Source organism: Citrus clementina, unplaced genomic scaffold, assembly GCF_000493195.1.
Source record: "Citrus clementina cultivar Clemenules unplaced genomic scaffold, Citrus_clementina_v1.0 scaffold_3, whole genome shotgun sequence".
Lineage (NCBI taxonomy): Eukaryota > Viridiplantae > Streptophyta > Magnoliopsida > Sapindales > Rutaceae > Citrus > Citrus x clementina.
In genome coordinates, this window is record NW_006262339.1 from 15,661,141 (window position 1) to 15,679,643 (window position 18,503).

Consider the following 18,503-nt stretch of genomic DNA (forward strand, 5'->3'; position numbering starts at 1 on the left):
ATAGCTTTGCATGCCATATTCTCATAACCATCATTTATACAAAGGATGTTTGCTTGCCAGATCTCGATTATGTCAGCTGATTTTGGCAGGACTCTTGTTCTCTAGAGCAAGAGCATTTGTCCAGCCGGACAGTAGTTGTATAATGGAATTAGGTATTCTGTTATAATATCCCTTGAACTTTTAAATTAAAAGTCTTTTAAATTGGTTCTGGCCGGAAGGAGAATAATTATAGACTTTTCAAAAAACATCCCGATGATTCCATTGTGTATATGATCAATTTGACAAATTTCAGAATTATTACTATTCTATCACCAATTCACCAAGGAGAAAATCAAGAACTCCTCAGTTTAAAATTATGAATATTGGGTGGGATAGAACTTTTTTTTTATATATATATAATTTCTCTGCAGGAAAGCCCTACTTTTACAATATTCCAGTACATCAAAGGAAAGAATTGAGGCACAATATAAAAATAATAAGATATGTTTAGTTTATGTGTAATTTGGTGTTTCCAAAATTCCAAAGTTTACATGGTTTATTAGGTACAGATCTCACATTATAAATCATTTTCACCCATGCAAATTCAGTTTTGATGCTCAAGAAGAAAAGTCATGGTTCTTGCGCCAATTTCTAAGAATTAGACATTCCATTTTCAAAATTCATTTACAAAGCGAATTTAGTTTGCAGCGAAGTGCTACATCAGGCTAACATTGTCACACTGGAAACATTCATCACACTCAAATGCCACCTGAAGAGCTCCAATAGTCCCGCTTGAGAAGTGCGAACATTCAAAATACGACCTGAGATTCCCAGATTCCTCACTCATCATCTGATGGCAACCTATATGTGCGAGTAATACGAATCTGAAGCAAAAACAACAATGGTAAAAATGGAAAACCATCATGCATGTCAAAAATACAATTTTGTCAAATGCTGTTGATTTGCAATCCACGAGGACAATCACCCAAAACATAAATGAAAAAAGAAAAAGAGAAAAAAAAAACTAACATAAACCTCTGAAATCAGATTACAAAAGATCATCAGAACTGCCAGACACTGTATAGACCAGACAAGAACTAAGAAAAAATTCAAGCCATTCAATGGCTATGCTCACTAATTGGGATCTCCAGTAGAGGAAACCTAAATGCAAAATCATGAATGCACTAAATAACATTTCTTCAAAATGAAAAAGTAAAATCAGTGCAGTCATAGACAAGGTATAAGAAAGTATACAAAAGATAAATAAACTAAAAAATATATACAAAATACCTATCACTGAACACCTAAATGTATCCCTCCCTATCTAAACAAGAATGATATGAAAACACTTTTACCTGAGCAAATGCATAAATGGCTCGCAATATTCTAGCATAGTCAGTTCCAAGCATTTGAATAACAACGTCTGCCAGAAATGTTCCCCAAAGCCTGCACAAGATACCAATATATATAAAAAAGTATTTGAATAGGGAATTCCCAAGAAAGGCCACAACAAAACACAGTGGGAGCAAGAAACACTACAAAACGTTTACAGTTAATAAGCTTGACGCAAACATTTGCCCAAGAATGGAGCAAAACTTTTTAGTAATTAAATCTGACAGCAATCAAGAAATTGAGAATTGATCTCAAAAGATAATAAAAATAAAAAAATTGCTGCTATAAGTGTGTCCTCTATGATGTGTATACGGCGGTGTCTTGCGGCTCCCAGATTATTGCCACCACACAAGGCTGCTGCCATGTCGATTGGCTGAGTGCTGCTGGTTCGTGGCGTCCCACTTTCACAGTGAATGGAGAAGAGGAAGAAAGAAGGTAAAAAAAGGGTGAAAAGAAGAAGAGAAAAAAAATAAAAATAAGAGATTATTTATTTACTTTTACTCTTTTACCATTTTATCCATTACAGAGAATTCAAACATGACGTCGGTTGTTTGCCTATTTGCAAATCAGCAAGGTGCGAATTAACATGTGCCATTTATTATGATGGACAAAATTAAGCTAAAAGCTATCGCTTAGGTACAAACAATACAAAATATTATAAAGGAGTGCGGTATGATGTACAAGACAAAGAATGCATTGAAAGACTCGTTACTAATAAGTAAATATAAATAGAAGGCATATTTTGCATTCTCAAAAAAATAATAATAATAAAAATAAAAAAAAGGCATGCGTTGCATTGATGACCAAAGCAGCCTTGCTGACAACAGGCACATTTATTATGATGGCCACTGGAAAGGTTGCATGCATGCCCTCTTTTTTCTGCATGTGCGATGTGAAAAAGTAGTCTAGGTCAGTCTAAGCCTTTATGATGGCCACTGGAAAAATGGCAAATGGATCAAAATTCTTATAAGGCACCTCCTTCAACTCTCATTATCGTTTTTCATAACGTAGAATTTCTCTTTCTTACTTTAGAGCTTCTCATTTGAAAGCTCCATCTATTTTGGCAAATAAAAATCTTTCTTATCTAAATTGACTTGAGCATTGGTCAATTAATGTCAGCAACTGCCCATTGTCTAGGAAGTCACTGTTATTTTCAGCCTTGCAAGTTTGTCAGAGTAGCTTCCTAGAAAGTCACTATACCAATCTGAGGAGGCCACTTTGCTTCTCAGAGAAAGACACTTTGGATCCTTTCGAGAAGGCACCTTTCAAACACTATAAAAGAGGTTCATAGCCCTACACCTTAAACTTTGTTCATTCGTAACAAGTCTTGCAAATTAAACAAGAATTTGCGTTTATTCCTCACCAACAAACAGATCACATAAAAAGTTGAAAGACCAAATGAACATCATGGCCTGCAACAGTGTAACTGTTTACAAATAGGCATAATTGCATACTCACATTTTTATAGTCTCTTGGAATCAACTTTCTTTATTCAGGGACTTTTAAAAGCTTACCAACTTTAGTTACCACTTCATTATGATATGCATGGAACTCTCATTTTTTCTTCTTGGCATAGCAAACTAGCACAATATTCATCTCTTCATACCAAAATTATGGCACAAACCATTTTTTTGTTTGGTAATAATGAAAATTCTATTAAAAGAAAAGAGATCAGTCAGTCCACTATATGATGACCAGCTTGAAAGTAAAATGTAAAGACGTGCAGAAAATGTCGTAAGCTAAAAACAACCAAGCCATCCTTACCCACCTGGCTGTCATAAACAGAACTTGTTCTGACATGTACATCCTAACCCAAAACCACCTAATTTAGATGAATTCCATTTTAATTGACCACCAGATTTGCTCCTGGGCAAATGGGTGTTCCTTCAAGAAAAACAATTTGTTTGGTGAGAATAGGTTCCTGCTCTAACAACTCAATTTCTGAATGTCTCCCTCTCTTTAATACCCTAGAAAAGAGGATGGTTATAGCTTACATCTTCCCTCATTGCTTCCAGTAAGGGATATCTATTTCTCCTCTACAACCAAAAGACATCACAACAAGACACGTCCATGAAACATTGTATCCTTGTTTGACTGGTTAATTATTAGTTTATTCAGGTTCAGATTTCACACTCTTGCTATTTCTGATGTATCCTCCATCATTGCTTCAGGTAATGGGTATATATTTCTCCTCTACACCCAAAGATACTTCGAAAAAAAGTTACCTTTATCTTTGTTTGTATTGTTCATTTTTAGCTTATTCTAGCTAATAACAAAGTTCGGAGAGCTTCTCACATGTGAACTAATTAAGAAATTTATATTGAGCATAATTCTAAAAATTAATGTCTCATTGATACCTTTGTGGGACATAGGTCTGAAATAAGTCTGGACTACAGCTTCCTGTCTAATACATACAACAACAGTATTCCTCGTGAAATATTTTAAGTGAGAGCTGAGGGAAACAAAAAAGCAACCTATCTGAATTAAATAAACTAAACCAACAAAATACCACAATCACCCTGACACTTCTCACCATCAAAATACCTCATAACTAAATGGATATTCTACCTATAATTTCTTACTTGGATTCTTGAAGAATCAAGATATCAGGACCCACCATAAGAATAATGAACTTTATTAAACTCCATTTCTTCTTATCACTGACTATCTCATCGTCCAGCAGAGTCTCCATAAAAACCCTACCCTCCCTTGATTGCACTTTACAGTGCTTCATCTACTTCCAGCAGAGTCTCCATAAAACTCTACCCTTCCTTGTCTGCGCTCTACCGTGCTTCATCTTCCAAAGACTTTAACAAGAAAAGCATTTTGGGAAGAAAAAAGTTTACTGGATCCTATGTGCACTATTATATCCATTTAGTTATGTACATGTAATCTCAACATAACTGAATGAAGAATGTCTCCTAGAATTACTACTGTGAAAGAGTACTGATAACAAAGGTTGCGAAAAATCACTAAGGACATAAAATATATCTCTTTTGTCTTTAGTGATTTTGTGCAACTTTTTTCGCAAGTATCATTATCCATTATGAAATCACAAAACAAGATGCAGGAATGGTTGGAAGTTTAAATGTAGTCAAGATGCAGGAACGGTTGGAAGTTTAAATGTAGTAAGCAAGAGAGTCAATACACTGGGCCAAGTAATGCCACCATATTCCTTAAACCAAGATATTTTGTTGCAGCACCAGCAAAGCCCTGTCCACAAACAAAAATGTTAAAACTAACACAAAAGCTGGAATAGGATACTAAACAAAGTTATTGTCCACTGGCATTAACATAGGTATAACAGTAAATATTATTTAGAGGCTGTATTATGAATAATCAACTCTTTATTACCATTCTTATTATATTTCTAAAATTCATTATTCTAAATATTCAACTGAAAAAATAGGTTCTGTGATGTAAGCATCCAACTTAAATTACGTCTTTAATAAATACTAATGTCCACTGTAGCATGTAATATTTAGAATCAAAACCATAGTGCCAAAGCATCAATTTTAAAGGACATCAAGAGCTAAAAGGCAGAAAATAATCGATTTGATCTTCAACATCCCAAAATCAAGAGAGAGAAAAGAGAGATCTTTTACAGATTCACAACTATAAGATTAAAAGTTCCAAACATTCCATCAGTCTAATGTATAAAACATTTAAATAAATTAAATCATGAATAATGATATTATTACCTGCTTTGCTGCAAGCAAGGCTGCTCTGGACTCCAAATTAATGGCAGCCAATTGTCCACCCTGAAAATGGTGAAAGCAGAGGACAGTTAAGTTTTACCTGCCACCATGCTTGTAAGTATTTTACAATAACACAGCCAAAATAGCAAAGTAATGTACAAAAGGATATCTACCATTATAGATATAATGGCAATTCACCACTAATTTGCATCATTAAGAAAATATGGTCAACTTAGCCAAAATATGTCTTCATTACATATCGTAGATCTTTAAATTTTGATAAACTACGGGTGTGCTTAGGAGTGAGGTGTTGTAGCTTTTAAGCTACAGCTGCTGTGGAGTAAAAGTTATAGCTGTGGAGTAGAAGTTGAGAACAAAAATTTACTAAGCTGTCAAAGCCCAACTACAAGTATTACCAAACACTTTAGTAGCTGGGCTTTACCAGCCTAGCTACCTCACCACACTTCCAAACGGGCTATACATGTAGGCACAAGGGGGTTGGGAGAGTTCTTCCATTTGCAAAGAAAGTGAGCTTAGGGTCTCTCCAATCCATTGGTATCACTAGTTAAGGAAAAACATCAATTACCATGTGTCACTATGAGTTATATACTATCATATAATGCATGCAAAAGCCAACCTCACGGACATGTATATGTACCATATATACATTTATCACACGTGTATGCAATATCATACATTTTTTTGCATTCAAGAACGTGCAAAGAGCATTGCTTAGGTTAAAGGAAAAAAATATAGAATAAAGTATGCACAACTCTACTTTATAAGTTACATGTTTTAAGAAATGAAACCCAAATTTAGAAGGGAAATTTTCACAGGATTATCCATGTGTGCAACATTTTCTGCACAAACTTAGTTGATGTAAGAGAAACATAAAGTAAAATTGCAGCTTAAAATTACATAGATCGATGCCTACAATGAGGACCTTCAGAACACACAAATCCAGTTGCTGAAATGTTAAATACTTCTCTAACAGTAAAAATCAAAATTAAGAATTCATTTCAGAGTGTGAGGCAACACCTTTTTGAGAACTTCCTTCTTTATTTGATAGTTGGCAGCCTCCAGAAAAAATTTCCCTGATAAATTCCTCATTAACTAATACAAGAAGAAAACTAGCTTAGAAATATGACAAATCAACCAAAGAAAAAGAAAATCAACAAACAACAATCAAACTGACAACAATTCTCCTACCAATTGATAAATTTTTACCAAAGTATATATACCACCACCCTAGAACAAAAGAAAAATGAAGAGATGAAAAAGATGAGAACAGGGATCAATAATTTATAATGAAGAAATTGGATATATCCTCAAATTTCAGTAACATAAATGAAGCAAATATACCTTCAACATCATTGACTTGAGCTCCACTGCCCCAGCATTAAAAGCAGCAAGAGCTTGCACCTTCCACTGACTGAGCCCAAGTTCTAGACTATTTTGAGCATCAGAAGCCTCAGAATTTTCCCATGAGCCCGGAAAAACACCAGATTCTTCACTAAACAAAAAGAACTTGTTTCAAATCATTAAAGTATAGTAAAAAAGGCTCCAAAAATGGGGGGAAAAAAAAGAAAAAGAAAATCTAGTCTGTTTTCACTAAAGCAAAACTCCTTTAATAAATTTAATTTTTCATAAGAAGCAAAGGATCCTTCTGTGAACATAGTACAATCAACATATAATAGCAAAACTGCAAAACCACTTCAGGAATATAACAGACATTACGTAATATCAAACACATGCATCAATTGCCCGTGAATAGGGGAACATGATAGACGTGACTCATTTCCTTTGCACAAGCTCTACTACAATCAAGAACCTAAACGGCACATCAACTTATATAACTAAATATACGTTAATGAACTTTCATCAATAGATGTCAGCCCAAAACTATTGGAATTCAATGAAAAGTTATTTTTATGTCCATCGGGCATCCTTAAACTGCTGTCAAGATCATAAAGAAATTAGGACAAACAATAATTTTCCTCTGCTTGTCAACAATTTGCCAGACTTTTGCAAAGCAAGTTGATGTATAGGATAAGCAGAAGACAGAGTCTATCCCACAATTCTTCAATATTATCTGCATTTTTCCCTTCAAAAATAAGATTTCTTTCCTACCATATCACCCAAAACAGAGCTGTCACAGCGCAAGTCTAAAGAGTTTTGGCCTTTTTTCTTTTACCACAAACATAGGAATTCTCCAAAAGAATAGAGTGATAAGAACCGGGAATGACCCACGAAATGTTAGCCTCTTTGCACAACCTATTCCACAATTTTGAGGCCACAAAACAATGAAAAAAAAGATGATTAGACGTTTCTATACTTGTTTTGCACATCACAGACCACGATGGAGATAGACACATATTAAGTAACTTTATTTGAATCACTTCCCAGTTTAATTTTCCCTGGGCCAAAGCCCACAAAAAGACTTGAATTTTAGGAGGAATACTAGCATTCTGGATCGTTTTGGAGGGTAAAAAGTCAGCCAACGAGACATCATTAATCAGCCAGTTAAGATAAGATTTGCAAGAATAATATCCTAATGTCACCAAACTCCACAATCTTGTCTTCTTTCATTTCATCAATATTGATATTGTTCAACAGCTCCAAGAGAGAAGCATAATCCTGAATCTCACCATCACTCAAGCTTCTTTTGAAGTGAAATTCCAATGCCAATTCAAAAAAGACGAAGATGTACAAAAATTTATAGAAACATTTCTTGTAGGACAGAGCCTATAGAGGCGAAGGAAGCACACACACAAAGAAAAATCTTCTAACCTTTTATCCTCCCAAAATCGAATGTCTTTATCATTTCCCACACTTAGTTTAATGTGAGAAAGAAAAGAGGGATATCCCTTTGAGATTGCTTTTCAAGGGCTTCTAAGACTTCTATTGTTAACCACATCAGAGTCCCAACCATTTGAGTAGAGGCCATAGTTACTTCTAATCACCAAATGCCAAAGAGAATTTTTTTCAATCTCCACAGCCATTTAGATAAAAGGGCTCTATTTTTCCTCACCATATTTCCAATTCCTAACCCTCCTTTAAACTTAGATATTGAAACTATATCCCATCTAACAAGGTAAGAGCAGTTCGATTCATCAAAATCCTCCCATAAGAAGGCCCTAATCAACCTTTCTATTATGTTAGGTATCTCACTAGGAATTGTGAACAAGGAAAGGAAGTAGATAGGAAGAACCGACAACACAGAGGGGGTTAGAGTAAGCCTGCCACCTTTAGAAAGAAAGACCTTTTTCCATCCTTCAAGTCTTCTTTCAATTTTCTCCACCACCGTGTCCCAAAAAATTAAAGATCTAGGATTAATTCCTAAAGGATGACCTAAGTACCTACTAGACTAGCTTCCTATTGACAAGCCAAATTGATTGGCTAAGGCATTCACTTTCTCTTCAGTAGATTTGATTCCCACAACAAAGCTTTTAGCTTTACTCACATTAAGCCCAGAAATAAGACTAAAAACTTCAACCACTTTAAGAAGATTATCTATCATCTAAATCTCTCCTAAAGAAAAAAAGAGTGTATTATTAGCAACTTGGAGGTGAGATACCATTGTCTTCCTGACCAACTTCAATGCCCTTCACTATATTTGCTTCAAGAGCTTTTCCCATCAATTTGCTCAAACCATCCACTACTAAAATAAATAGAAAAGGAGATAAAATATTGCCTTGTCTTAGCCCCCTCGTAGGATTGAAACGATCCCTAGGGTAACCATTGATGAAAACCAAAAAATTCATAGATTGAAGACAACTTTTATCCAACTTCTCCATTTTAGCACAAAACCCTTGGCTTCTACTACAAAATTCAAGAAATTCCAATCTGTATGATCGTAAGCCTTCTCAAAATCAATCTAAATCACCATTCCTTTTTTCTTCCTTTAAAATTAATCTGTATTAATAAAAAACAAGAAATACATATGTGGACTATATGGCCACAAAGAAAATAAAAACAAGAGAGAAACCAATTCTATTAAAAAAATTCATCCAAAATACCTTTCTATGAATAGAAATCATACCATACACAATGATAAATGAACGAGAATTGTCAGAACTCCTTATTCACAACCATTTGTTATTCCAATTGAAAAATCAATTAGTACAAAAATATCCAATATCTAATGGAAATGAATTCTTCACAAGTTGACAAATATGTAGTAGCAGTGAGAAAATTAGCCAGAATAGTACCTTGCATACTCCTGCAAAAGATGAAGAAAAATTTCAGCTTCTAGATCTTCAGTGGACAATTTGCTTGAGCAAGGAATGTTCAAGTTTTTCCTCACAGCAAGCAAGACATTTCTATATGAAGGCCTCCAACCCCTATATGGAAGACAGGTGAAATTAATTAGATATCAATCATAAATAAATCTTTGATGTCAGAAAGCTTCCATGCTTAGTTTAGTAAACCTAACGTCAGATGACGAAACAGGAAATTAAAATATCTGCACTATAGTTGAAAGCAGATTCAAACGGTATCATCAGAAACATAACCAAATTTTCCAATTTTTAATTCAAGGGAAGTACGCTTTAGCATTGCCACGTAATCAGTGACCTAGCCAACAATACTAATGGAAGAAACCATAAATCTCCGCCTACAAAAACCAATTGGTTTAACTACCTTAAAGTAGACCGAGCATCAGCAGCAAGGAATAAAAACCGTGACTCAAGAGATGCTATAAAATCCTCTCGCTCCTCAAGGTCTTGTTCAATCATGACATAGTCCACATCAGCTCTCTTGGTGAATGATTTTAGCAGAGGACTGAAGTAGCTGAAGATTCACATAACCCAAAACAATTAAAAGAATTTCAAATTACTCAATACAGTAAGTCTCTAACAGCTTAATTATAAAAATTCTGCTGTCATAAATAATTCAACAAAACCAAATCAAACTCTATTTAGGTGGATCACCTTGGGCCGAAAAGAATTCTCTCAAGCTCATACAGCTCAGAGTCAGTGGCAAGTTCAAGCACTGAGCGAAGCTCCGGATCAAATGCACCTGAAAAAGTCCACAATTTTGAGGCAATACATAAAACTTGAATGAACTGGTACTTTGATTCAAAATAGAGAGAAAGAAAAATACACCTTGGCCTTTGCTTGATAAAGCAACATAAGTACAAGCCACTGTACTTAAACCAATTCTACGTCGAGGCGAGCTATAATTCTACCAAAAAAATAACCCAAAAATTACAATTTTGGTTACTCATAAGAGCAGAACATCTTTTATTTCAGTGTAATTAGTTACGTTACTAATAAAAAAAATTATTTACGAATAAAATCCGACAAAGTAGAATGGATAATTACGTCGAGGACTTTCGAGTTACTCTTAGTGGAAACTTACTGGGAAAGTGAGTTTGGAGGAGGGGGTGACGGCGAATGGAGAAGAAAAGGAGGGCTGAAGGACGAGGAATGTGGCAGTAGCAACAGCCATTATGCCCTTTACTTGCAACTTCCAATCATTCCAAAGCTGAAGCTTAAAACTGTGTCGGACTTTTCCTATACTGAGAGAGCGAGGAGCGAATTGCGTGGGTAATACCTGTTTTCCCTCAAAATACCCAAAATATACCTCCATATATTAAAATTGCTAGCTTTACACATATATACTTAAAAAGATAAGGAAAAATACAAAAGTAATCTTAATAAAAATACTCAACTTATTTAATATGCTTACTCGACTCATTTAATATTCTTACTCGACTCATTTAATATTCTTACTCGACACATTACCGGACCATATACTTGACTTAGTTAATATGCTTACTCGACTTATTTAATATTCTTACTCGACTTATTTAATATTCTTACTCGACTTCTTACCCGATTATATACTCGATTTATTTAATATGCTTACTCGACTCATTTAATATTCTTACTCGACTTCTTACCCGACCATATATTCGACTTATTTAATATGCTTACTCAACTTATTTAATATGCTTACTCGACTCATTTAATATTCTTACTCGACTTCTTACCCGACCATATACTCGATTTAGTTAATATGCTTACTCGACTTATTTAATATTCTTAATCGACTTCTTACTCGACCATATACTCGACTTATTTAATATGTTTACTCGACTCATTTAATATTTTTACTCGACTTACTCGACTTATTTAATATGCTTACTCGACTCATTTAATATTCTTACTTGACTTCTTACCCGGCCATATACTCGACTTAGTTAATATTCTTACTCGACTCATTTAATATTCTTACTCGATTTTTTACCCGACCATATACTCGACTTCTTTAATATGCTTACTAGACTCATTTAATTTTCTTACTCGACTCATTTAATTTTCTTACTCGACTTTTTACCCGACCATATACTCGACTTATTTAATATGCTTACTCGATTCATTTAATATTATTACTCGACTTCTTACCTGACCATATACTCGATTTATTTAATATGCTTACTCGACTCATTTAATATTCTTACTCGACTTCTTACCCGACCATATACTCGACTTACTTATCTCTAATTCTTACTTGACTAAATTCTCGATTTACCTGACTTCGTACCCGACTTCTTCCTGCACTGATTCTTCAATCACTCATAACTTAAATGTATTCTTAAATCCCTACATTGAAATAGTGTGTGTGTGTGTGTGCAAGCACAAAAAAATGAATAATGTACTACTAAAATTCATAAATCATTAGGAAGTACACTTATAAGAAAAATAGAGAATGGTGAGAGAAGCCCAAAAAAGAGAAGCAATGGGAGAAGAGAGATGTGAATTCTTAGTTTTTTAAGGTTATTTTTGATTTTTCCTATCTTCATAAGGTATATGTATGTAATAGGGTATAAATTTGGCATTTAAGGGTAAATTGAGGATATTTGAATAAAAAAACCCGAGAGCGAGCGAGTATTTCAGTCCAGATATTGTGGGAGGCTGGCTGCTGACCAGCTTTTGACTCTAGGGTTCTTATCACATTAAGCCCCTAAGTTTAGCAAACATATCAATTAAACCACAAAAAATTTGGATTGATATTTAGCCAAAGGGATCCCGAGTCTAAAGATCAGTGTGCTTTTGAGTTTGATTTGGATTTTTAACTTAAAAAATAAAAATAAAAGTAACAGAAGGAAGATTGAAAGAAGACAAAGAAATTACATTTGGATCCATGAAAAATTATTAATTTAAAAAATAAACGATTTTTCTGTTTTTCTGAATAATTTGATAAAAGCTAAGCTAAGCTCAGCAAAATAGAATCAGAGCCAAGTTTTGGCTCAAAAGATTTTGAAATATAACCAAACATAGACAATATTATTTATCTAAGTAATTTGGACGATAAACAGTTAGAATAATTGTATTTATCCAATGCTCATTGATTTAGAGTTGGAGAACTCATAACATTAAAAAAGAAATTTAAACATAGATCTTATTCTCTTATTCAGAATTAGGAGAGAAGTTCTTAAACATAATTTTTCATGGAAACAATAGAATATTAATTCTATTGATGATTATATAGATGAATTTGTTATTGATTATAATGGATGTTTAACAGTTAAGCAGAGAGATTAATACAATTGGGATAAGAAAAATATCATAAGTAAATACTATCCTTCTAGCTATATGCTAATAGGATATAAAAATTTAATCATATATAAACTTTGTCATATACATAAAGGATTAAAGGAAAACAATATTTCTAAGGATATAAGAAATATTATGTGTCATAAATACTTATTAGAATCTAATGAAGTACTATGCAGATGGTACTATAAATAAATTACTAGAACCATTAGTAATTTCACAAAACATAGAAACCAATAGATTTCCACCTTCTAGCTATAGGTATAGAGGATTTCTTATGGAAGATTTCAATTGTTTGATCTAGTAAATGATTCTGTTGTGTGGGAAAATAATCAATTAAACTAAATTTCTCTATATTTATTAAATAAATTAGGAAACCTCAATTTTTCTATAAATGATATAGAAAGTGCAAATGAAATATTTGAGATTAAATTTTTAATGATGAAAATATAAAGCAAATAAAAAATTTAGGAGATCAAATGAGTGAAGAATTTAATCAAGTTAAACAATTTAATACGAACCCCGCCAAGAACTGACATGACCCTAATCAATTTAGTATTCAAGATCAAATCTAAACCTAGAATTGAATGGAACCGTGACCCGATGCTCAATGATAACACGAACCTTGGTATGTGAGGACACCACAGTCAATTGTGAATGATCTGATTGAAAAGTCAAGAGTTTGAACACCACATAAATCTAATAAGTTCAAAGAGTTTGTTTAAGAACCAAAGAGAATTAACTCTCTCACCAATTACATCCAAACCTATATTCTCTGTTTATTAGATGTGAATATATTATATAAGGTTGGTTACAAGAATTTTTTGAAATAAATTCTAAGCTGAAATCAAATCGGAATCCTAATTTAAAGCAAATAAGGAAATAATTTAAATCAAATCAGAATCCTAATTTAAGTGAATAGGAAAGAACTAAATCAAATCAGAATCTTAATCTAAGCAAATAGGAAAAAATCTAGATAAAAATAAGAATCTTAATCAACTTAAATGCCTTACATCAATTAAAATGAAAACTCGGCAATTAAAAGAGAAATAACTGATTTGTTTCTCCACTAGCCTCTTCAAGAAACGGGAAAGTATCTAAAAAGGAAAGTAGTATATTTTCCCGCCATAATGTGCAAGCCAATTTCCTATTTAACGGAAGTGATTATTTGGAAACTTCAAGAGTTTTAATCATGCATCCATCATCTGCGATTCCTTCAACGGGCCTCTACGAATTTGATTGAGCTCAAGTTGTTTGAATCAACCTATTAAGCACTTTTTTGAATTTCTTTGCTCGAGCTCTTGTGACTGGTCTAACAGAACTTGAATAGTTTTGTCCTCAATCTCATCACAATTGAAGATCAAACCGAATTAAAGCAACAAATCATCAACGTCATGAATAAAAATTCAATATATGAAAGATTAAATAAGATAGAAATTCAATTAAGTAAAATTGAAAAAATTATTGAGCAACTTAGTAATAAGTTTGCTATAACAATAAATGGAAAGTTACAAAAAGATTGAAGTGCAAAAGATTAATAATAATATGGAAAAGTTACTTATGGTAATTCAAGAGCAAAATAAAATTTTACAAGATGCCATAATTTACTACAATGAAAAGAAAAATAATGAAATTCAATCAATCTGAAGACCAATATTTAATAAAATACATGAAAATAAAAAATTAATAAGCTTAAGGATGTTAAGTGAAATTACAGATAATGGATTAAAATAATTATTCAATACAGACTTATCTAATGAAGAGTCTGATGAAGATGAAGACATGTTTATAAATTTACAAGATATTGAAAATAGAGTAGGGCATCTAAAAATGAATGAATTAAAGTCAAGAGTCTTTAAACAGAGAATCTAGTAATAGAGATTCTTACGCTGGAGAAGAGATACCAACATATGAAAGACCACGAGTCAATATTTTAGGTCTAGTAAACCATCTAGCGAACCTAAAAAAGAGTATAAAACTCCAAGAGAGTATAGAGATAGACTAATCAGTCATGATGAAATATGGTTGGATTTAGATTGTGTCAAAGATAGAGATAAAACAATAATCGCTTAGGTTAAATCGATGAAAATTGCTTTTGCCTTCCAAAGATTGATAGAAATAATAGTATAGAGTTCCTTAAAACATCGTTTATAGGAATAGTAGCACAATGGTTTATAGGACTAAAAGGTATTAATAAAAATAGAATATTGTACAAAGAAAATAATGATTCAGATGAAATCTTAGATATATTTGAGAATGAAATAAGGAAAGAATTCTTAGGAGAGGAATATGAAGCTGATTTTCAACAAGAAATAAAGAGAAAAAGGATGGAAAATGTAATGAAGCTAGCAAGGCTCGAAATATATGATATATGTTATTTAGAAGAATACACATGTAACTTATGTAAGTTTGATATGTGTTATCTAGAGAAGATACAATATCCTATTATAATGATCTATATTCTATAAAAATACCAAACCCATGGGGTTAAAAAGATTATGCTGGAATACAACCAAGAGTACAGAGATGCCACAAACACTGATACGCTAAGAAATAGGATCAGATTTGCCCGAAATAGGATAAATTAGTGGTGCACTGAAATAAGGGATAAAAGGCTTATGTAAAGCAAAATCAAGGATTGTGCTATTCAACGCTAGAAAATCTACCAAAATTTGGATGTTCAGATAAACCTATAAATATAAAAAGAAATTCAAAAGGAAGAAATTCTTTAAGACCAATAAGAAATATTACAAGAAAAATAAATACAAGAAGAAATTCTTCAAAAGGAATAAATTTAAGAGAAAATCTAAAACCAACACACCTAAAAGTGTAAATGATGGTTATGCAATGAAGAAGGGCATTATGCAAATCAATGTCTTAAAAAGAAAAAAATTAATATCAAAATTGATATGAATGATCCATCTCATTTTAATGGACTAAAATGCCTAAAGTCCAAATAAGTTTGCTTGATGTGCAATTATTAAAAAGTTTTGGATTTCGATTAAATTAACCAAAAGAAAATATATAAAAGTAAGTGAAAGCCGCTGCCCCAAACAATGTGTGCTCAGAGAAGCAGTGAGAGAGAGAAAAGACGGTGGATATTTTTAATTTGGAAATAGTGATTTTAGTCTTTGATTAGATGATCATAAAGTAATTTTAACTTTGTTTTTCCTAAATTTTGAGGATAAATTTCTGGTATCGCCCTCTACAATCTTACTAGTCTTAACATTTGTTTATCCTCTCATTGGATATTATTTAAGATATCCACTTGGTAAAGTGACAGATATTAAATTGTTATTGTAAGTTAAGAATATTGAGATTCTTGATGTTATTAGTCACTAGTATTATCTAGAGAAAAATTTGTGTTGTAATTCCATTAATATAATGGAAGATTATATCGGACTACAGTCCCGTAGTATTTTCCACTTTGGATTTTCTACGTAAAAATTTGTCTCTTGTGGTTGGTTTATTGCTTTGGATTGTGTTAGATTATTTTTCTACCTATTTATTTTTGGTACATATTCTATTTTAATCACACAAAGAGGTAAAGAGTTTTGTTTCCACTTAATTTACAGTTACTTGTGTGAGTCTTTTTTCCAACAGAGTGGTATCAAGGCGTCAAGTTGTATTTTTTCTTATGTGGTTGAGATTGAGGAGTCCTCGACATGCATGATTAAATTAAAATCATGGAATTATGGTATTCAGAAGTCTAGGATGGAAGACTTGCTATACATGAAAGACTTACATGAACTCTTTGAAGGCGAAGAAGTTAGACCCGCCGATTTAGATGATAAGAAATAGGCTCAATTAAACCAGAAGACCGTGAGTACTATCAGATCATAGATTTATCAAAGTGTGTGCCACCATGTCGCTAAGGAATCCAGGGCGAATGTTCTTTGGAGAAAATTAGAGATGATTTATGAGCAACTAACAACATATAACAAAGCCAATTTGATGAAAAGGCTTGTTAACTTGAAATATAAAGAGGGGCGCAGTGTAATTAAACACACTAGTGAGTTTCAAAGCTTGGTTGATCAGTTGACTACTATGAAAAATATTTTAGATAATGATTTACAACCATTGTTGTTGCTTCGTTCTTTACCTGACAATTGAGAGACATTAGTGGTGTAAGTGAATAATTCAGTGCCGAGCTAGAAAAGCAAGAAAGGTGGGGGAGAAGCCAAATTAGAAATTTTCGCTAGCAGAACAATGATAATCCCAGAGGAAGATCTAAGTCCCAGAGGAGAAACATGAAGTGCTTTTATTATCAGAAATGGGTCACGTTAAAAGGGAGTGTGGATTGTAGAAAAGAGAACAGATGCAAGAAAAAGGTGATGCTCAGAAAAATGACAGAGAGAACACTGCAACCATAGTTGATGGTGATATGGGTATTGTTTATAATGAGAGCTTTGTAAATCTCACTTGCCATACTAGTGATTGGTTAATTAATTCGAGTGCTTTGTTTCATATTACTGCACATCGTGATTACTTCACATCCTATGTTAATGGTGATTATGGCCATGTTCGGATGGGAAATGAGGGGGCATCCAAGATTGTACTCATAAGAGATATTTGCTTGGAAACCAGCATTGGCTGTAAGTTGTCCCATAAAGATGTTAGATATGTACCAGATATTCGCCTTAATTTGATCTCTACAGGCAACCTTGATGATGAGGGTTATATTAACCAATCTGGTAAAAGAAAATTGAAGCTTACCAAAGGCTCCCTAGTGTTAACTAATGGGGGAAAAGTAAACACTTTTAATATGATAGAAGCCAAGATCAACGAAGAAGTCGTGAATGTGGCTGTAAAAGATTTTGACATTAAGACATGGTACAAATGGTTTGGTCACATTAGTGAGAAAGGGTTAGAAACTATTTTTTTTAATTTAAAACCACCAGAATGGTGGGGGGTTTAGGCAGGACCCTTACCTGTAATATAAATCCAAAAATGATACAAGTAAAAAGGAGGGGGACAAAGACCAATACCTCATAGAGAAACTGAAAAACAAGTATAACATAGCCGAAAAGCCATAAAAGAAAAGTCAAGCTAGCGCCTGATATGCAGAACTGCATACGCCTGATATGCGGAACTGTATGCGCATCTAGATGAAGAATGCTATGTAAACCAGCAGGAATGTCCCTAGGGCTCATAAACCGATAATGCACCTTATGAGAACAAATCCAATTGGCTAGAAAATCAGCAGCAGAAGTAGCCTCTCGGAATACATGACGGACCAAGATATTAGTTGAAGAAGCCATACTACGGACACGTTGCAAGTGGTATGTGTAATCCCACGACACCTGGCAATCAGACCAAATCCATGCGACTATAGTAGCAGAGTCCGATTCTACCTCCAATATAGAATGGCCAAGGTGAGTTGCAAGCTCTAAGCCCTCATGAACAGCCATAAGCTTTGCGTAAAGGATCATACGATAAGAGCTCTCCCCGGGAGTCACGTAAAATGCCCCCTGAAGCAGCCATACCTGGGTTTCCCCTAGAGCACTCATCCAATGTCAACTTCACTACCCCCGGAGGTGGTCGAATCTAAGAAATCAGCCGAAGTGGTCTCCTAAGCAGTGTAACAACACGCCATCCCTCCACTAATCTACTATCCAAGATGCCGCGCAGTTGGGATGTTTTAAAACCGAAAGCAAAGCTGGTCAGCTTAAGATCTGAAACTACTCAAAAAATGACTGCATTTACTGAAAATTCCATTGAATCAAATCTGTAAGCATTTCAAGCCTTCCACACGTGCTAGAGAATGAAACAAGGAAGGACAACTCGAATATGGTTCTGGGAAGGAGCACATCGCCTTCAGTGGCGAAGTAGTGCATGAGGGGATATAAAAATAAAGTGTTGTAGACCAAGT

General features: G+C 33.6%; 1 protein-coding gene across 4 annotated transcripts; it reads right to left on the minus strand.

Moving 5' to 3' along the window:
* Nucleotides 1-615: 615 nt before the first annotated feature.
* On the minus strand, nucleotides 616-10,693 carry LOC18048837. 4 transcript variants are annotated; one of them, XM_024189424.1, is made up of 12 exons: nucleotides 10,431-10,693; nucleotides 10,175-10,253; nucleotides 10,001-10,088; nucleotides 9,711-9,860; nucleotides 9,281-9,412; nucleotides 6,432-6,582; nucleotides 6,297-6,317; nucleotides 6,108-6,182; nucleotides 5,073-5,132; nucleotides 4,520-4,584; nucleotides 1,335-1,425; nucleotides 616-863 (listed from the first exon to the last, which is right to left on the minus strand). In XM_024189424.1, the coding sequence occupies exons 1-12, from the start codon at nucleotides 10,659-10,661 to the stop codon at nucleotides 819-821; spliced, it is 1,188 nt and encodes a 395-aa protein (XP_024045192.1). In that variant the 5' UTR covers nucleotides 10,662-10,693; the 3' UTR covers nucleotides 616-818. The 4 variants fall into 4 exon arrangements, 3 of the variants coding, with proteins under 3 accessions (XP_024045192.1, XP_006441331.2, XP_006441332.2); XM_006441268.2 differs by having other exon boundaries at nucleotides 6,279-6,317; XM_006441269.2 differs by lacking the exon at nucleotides 6,297-6,317.
* Nucleotides 10,694-18,503: the final 7,810 nt, after the last annotated feature.

What these genes read in the sequence shown, in the direction of transcription:
- LOC18048837 (XM_006441268.2), bottom strand. Translation starts at nt 10,661, where the DNA reads ATGGAGGTATATTTTGGGTATTTTGAGGGAAAACAGGTATTACCCACG. An exon ending in TTTATCAAGCAAAGGCCAAG is followed by an intron (nt 10,089 to 10,174) that starts GTGTATTTTTCT and finishes GGACTTTTTCAG; the next exon opens with GTGCATTTGATCCGGAGCTT. An exon ending in GATGCTCGGTCTACTTTAAG is followed by an intron (nt 9,413 to 9,710) that starts GTAGTTAAACCA and finishes TCTTCCATATAG; the next exon opens with GGGTTGGAGGCCTTCATATA.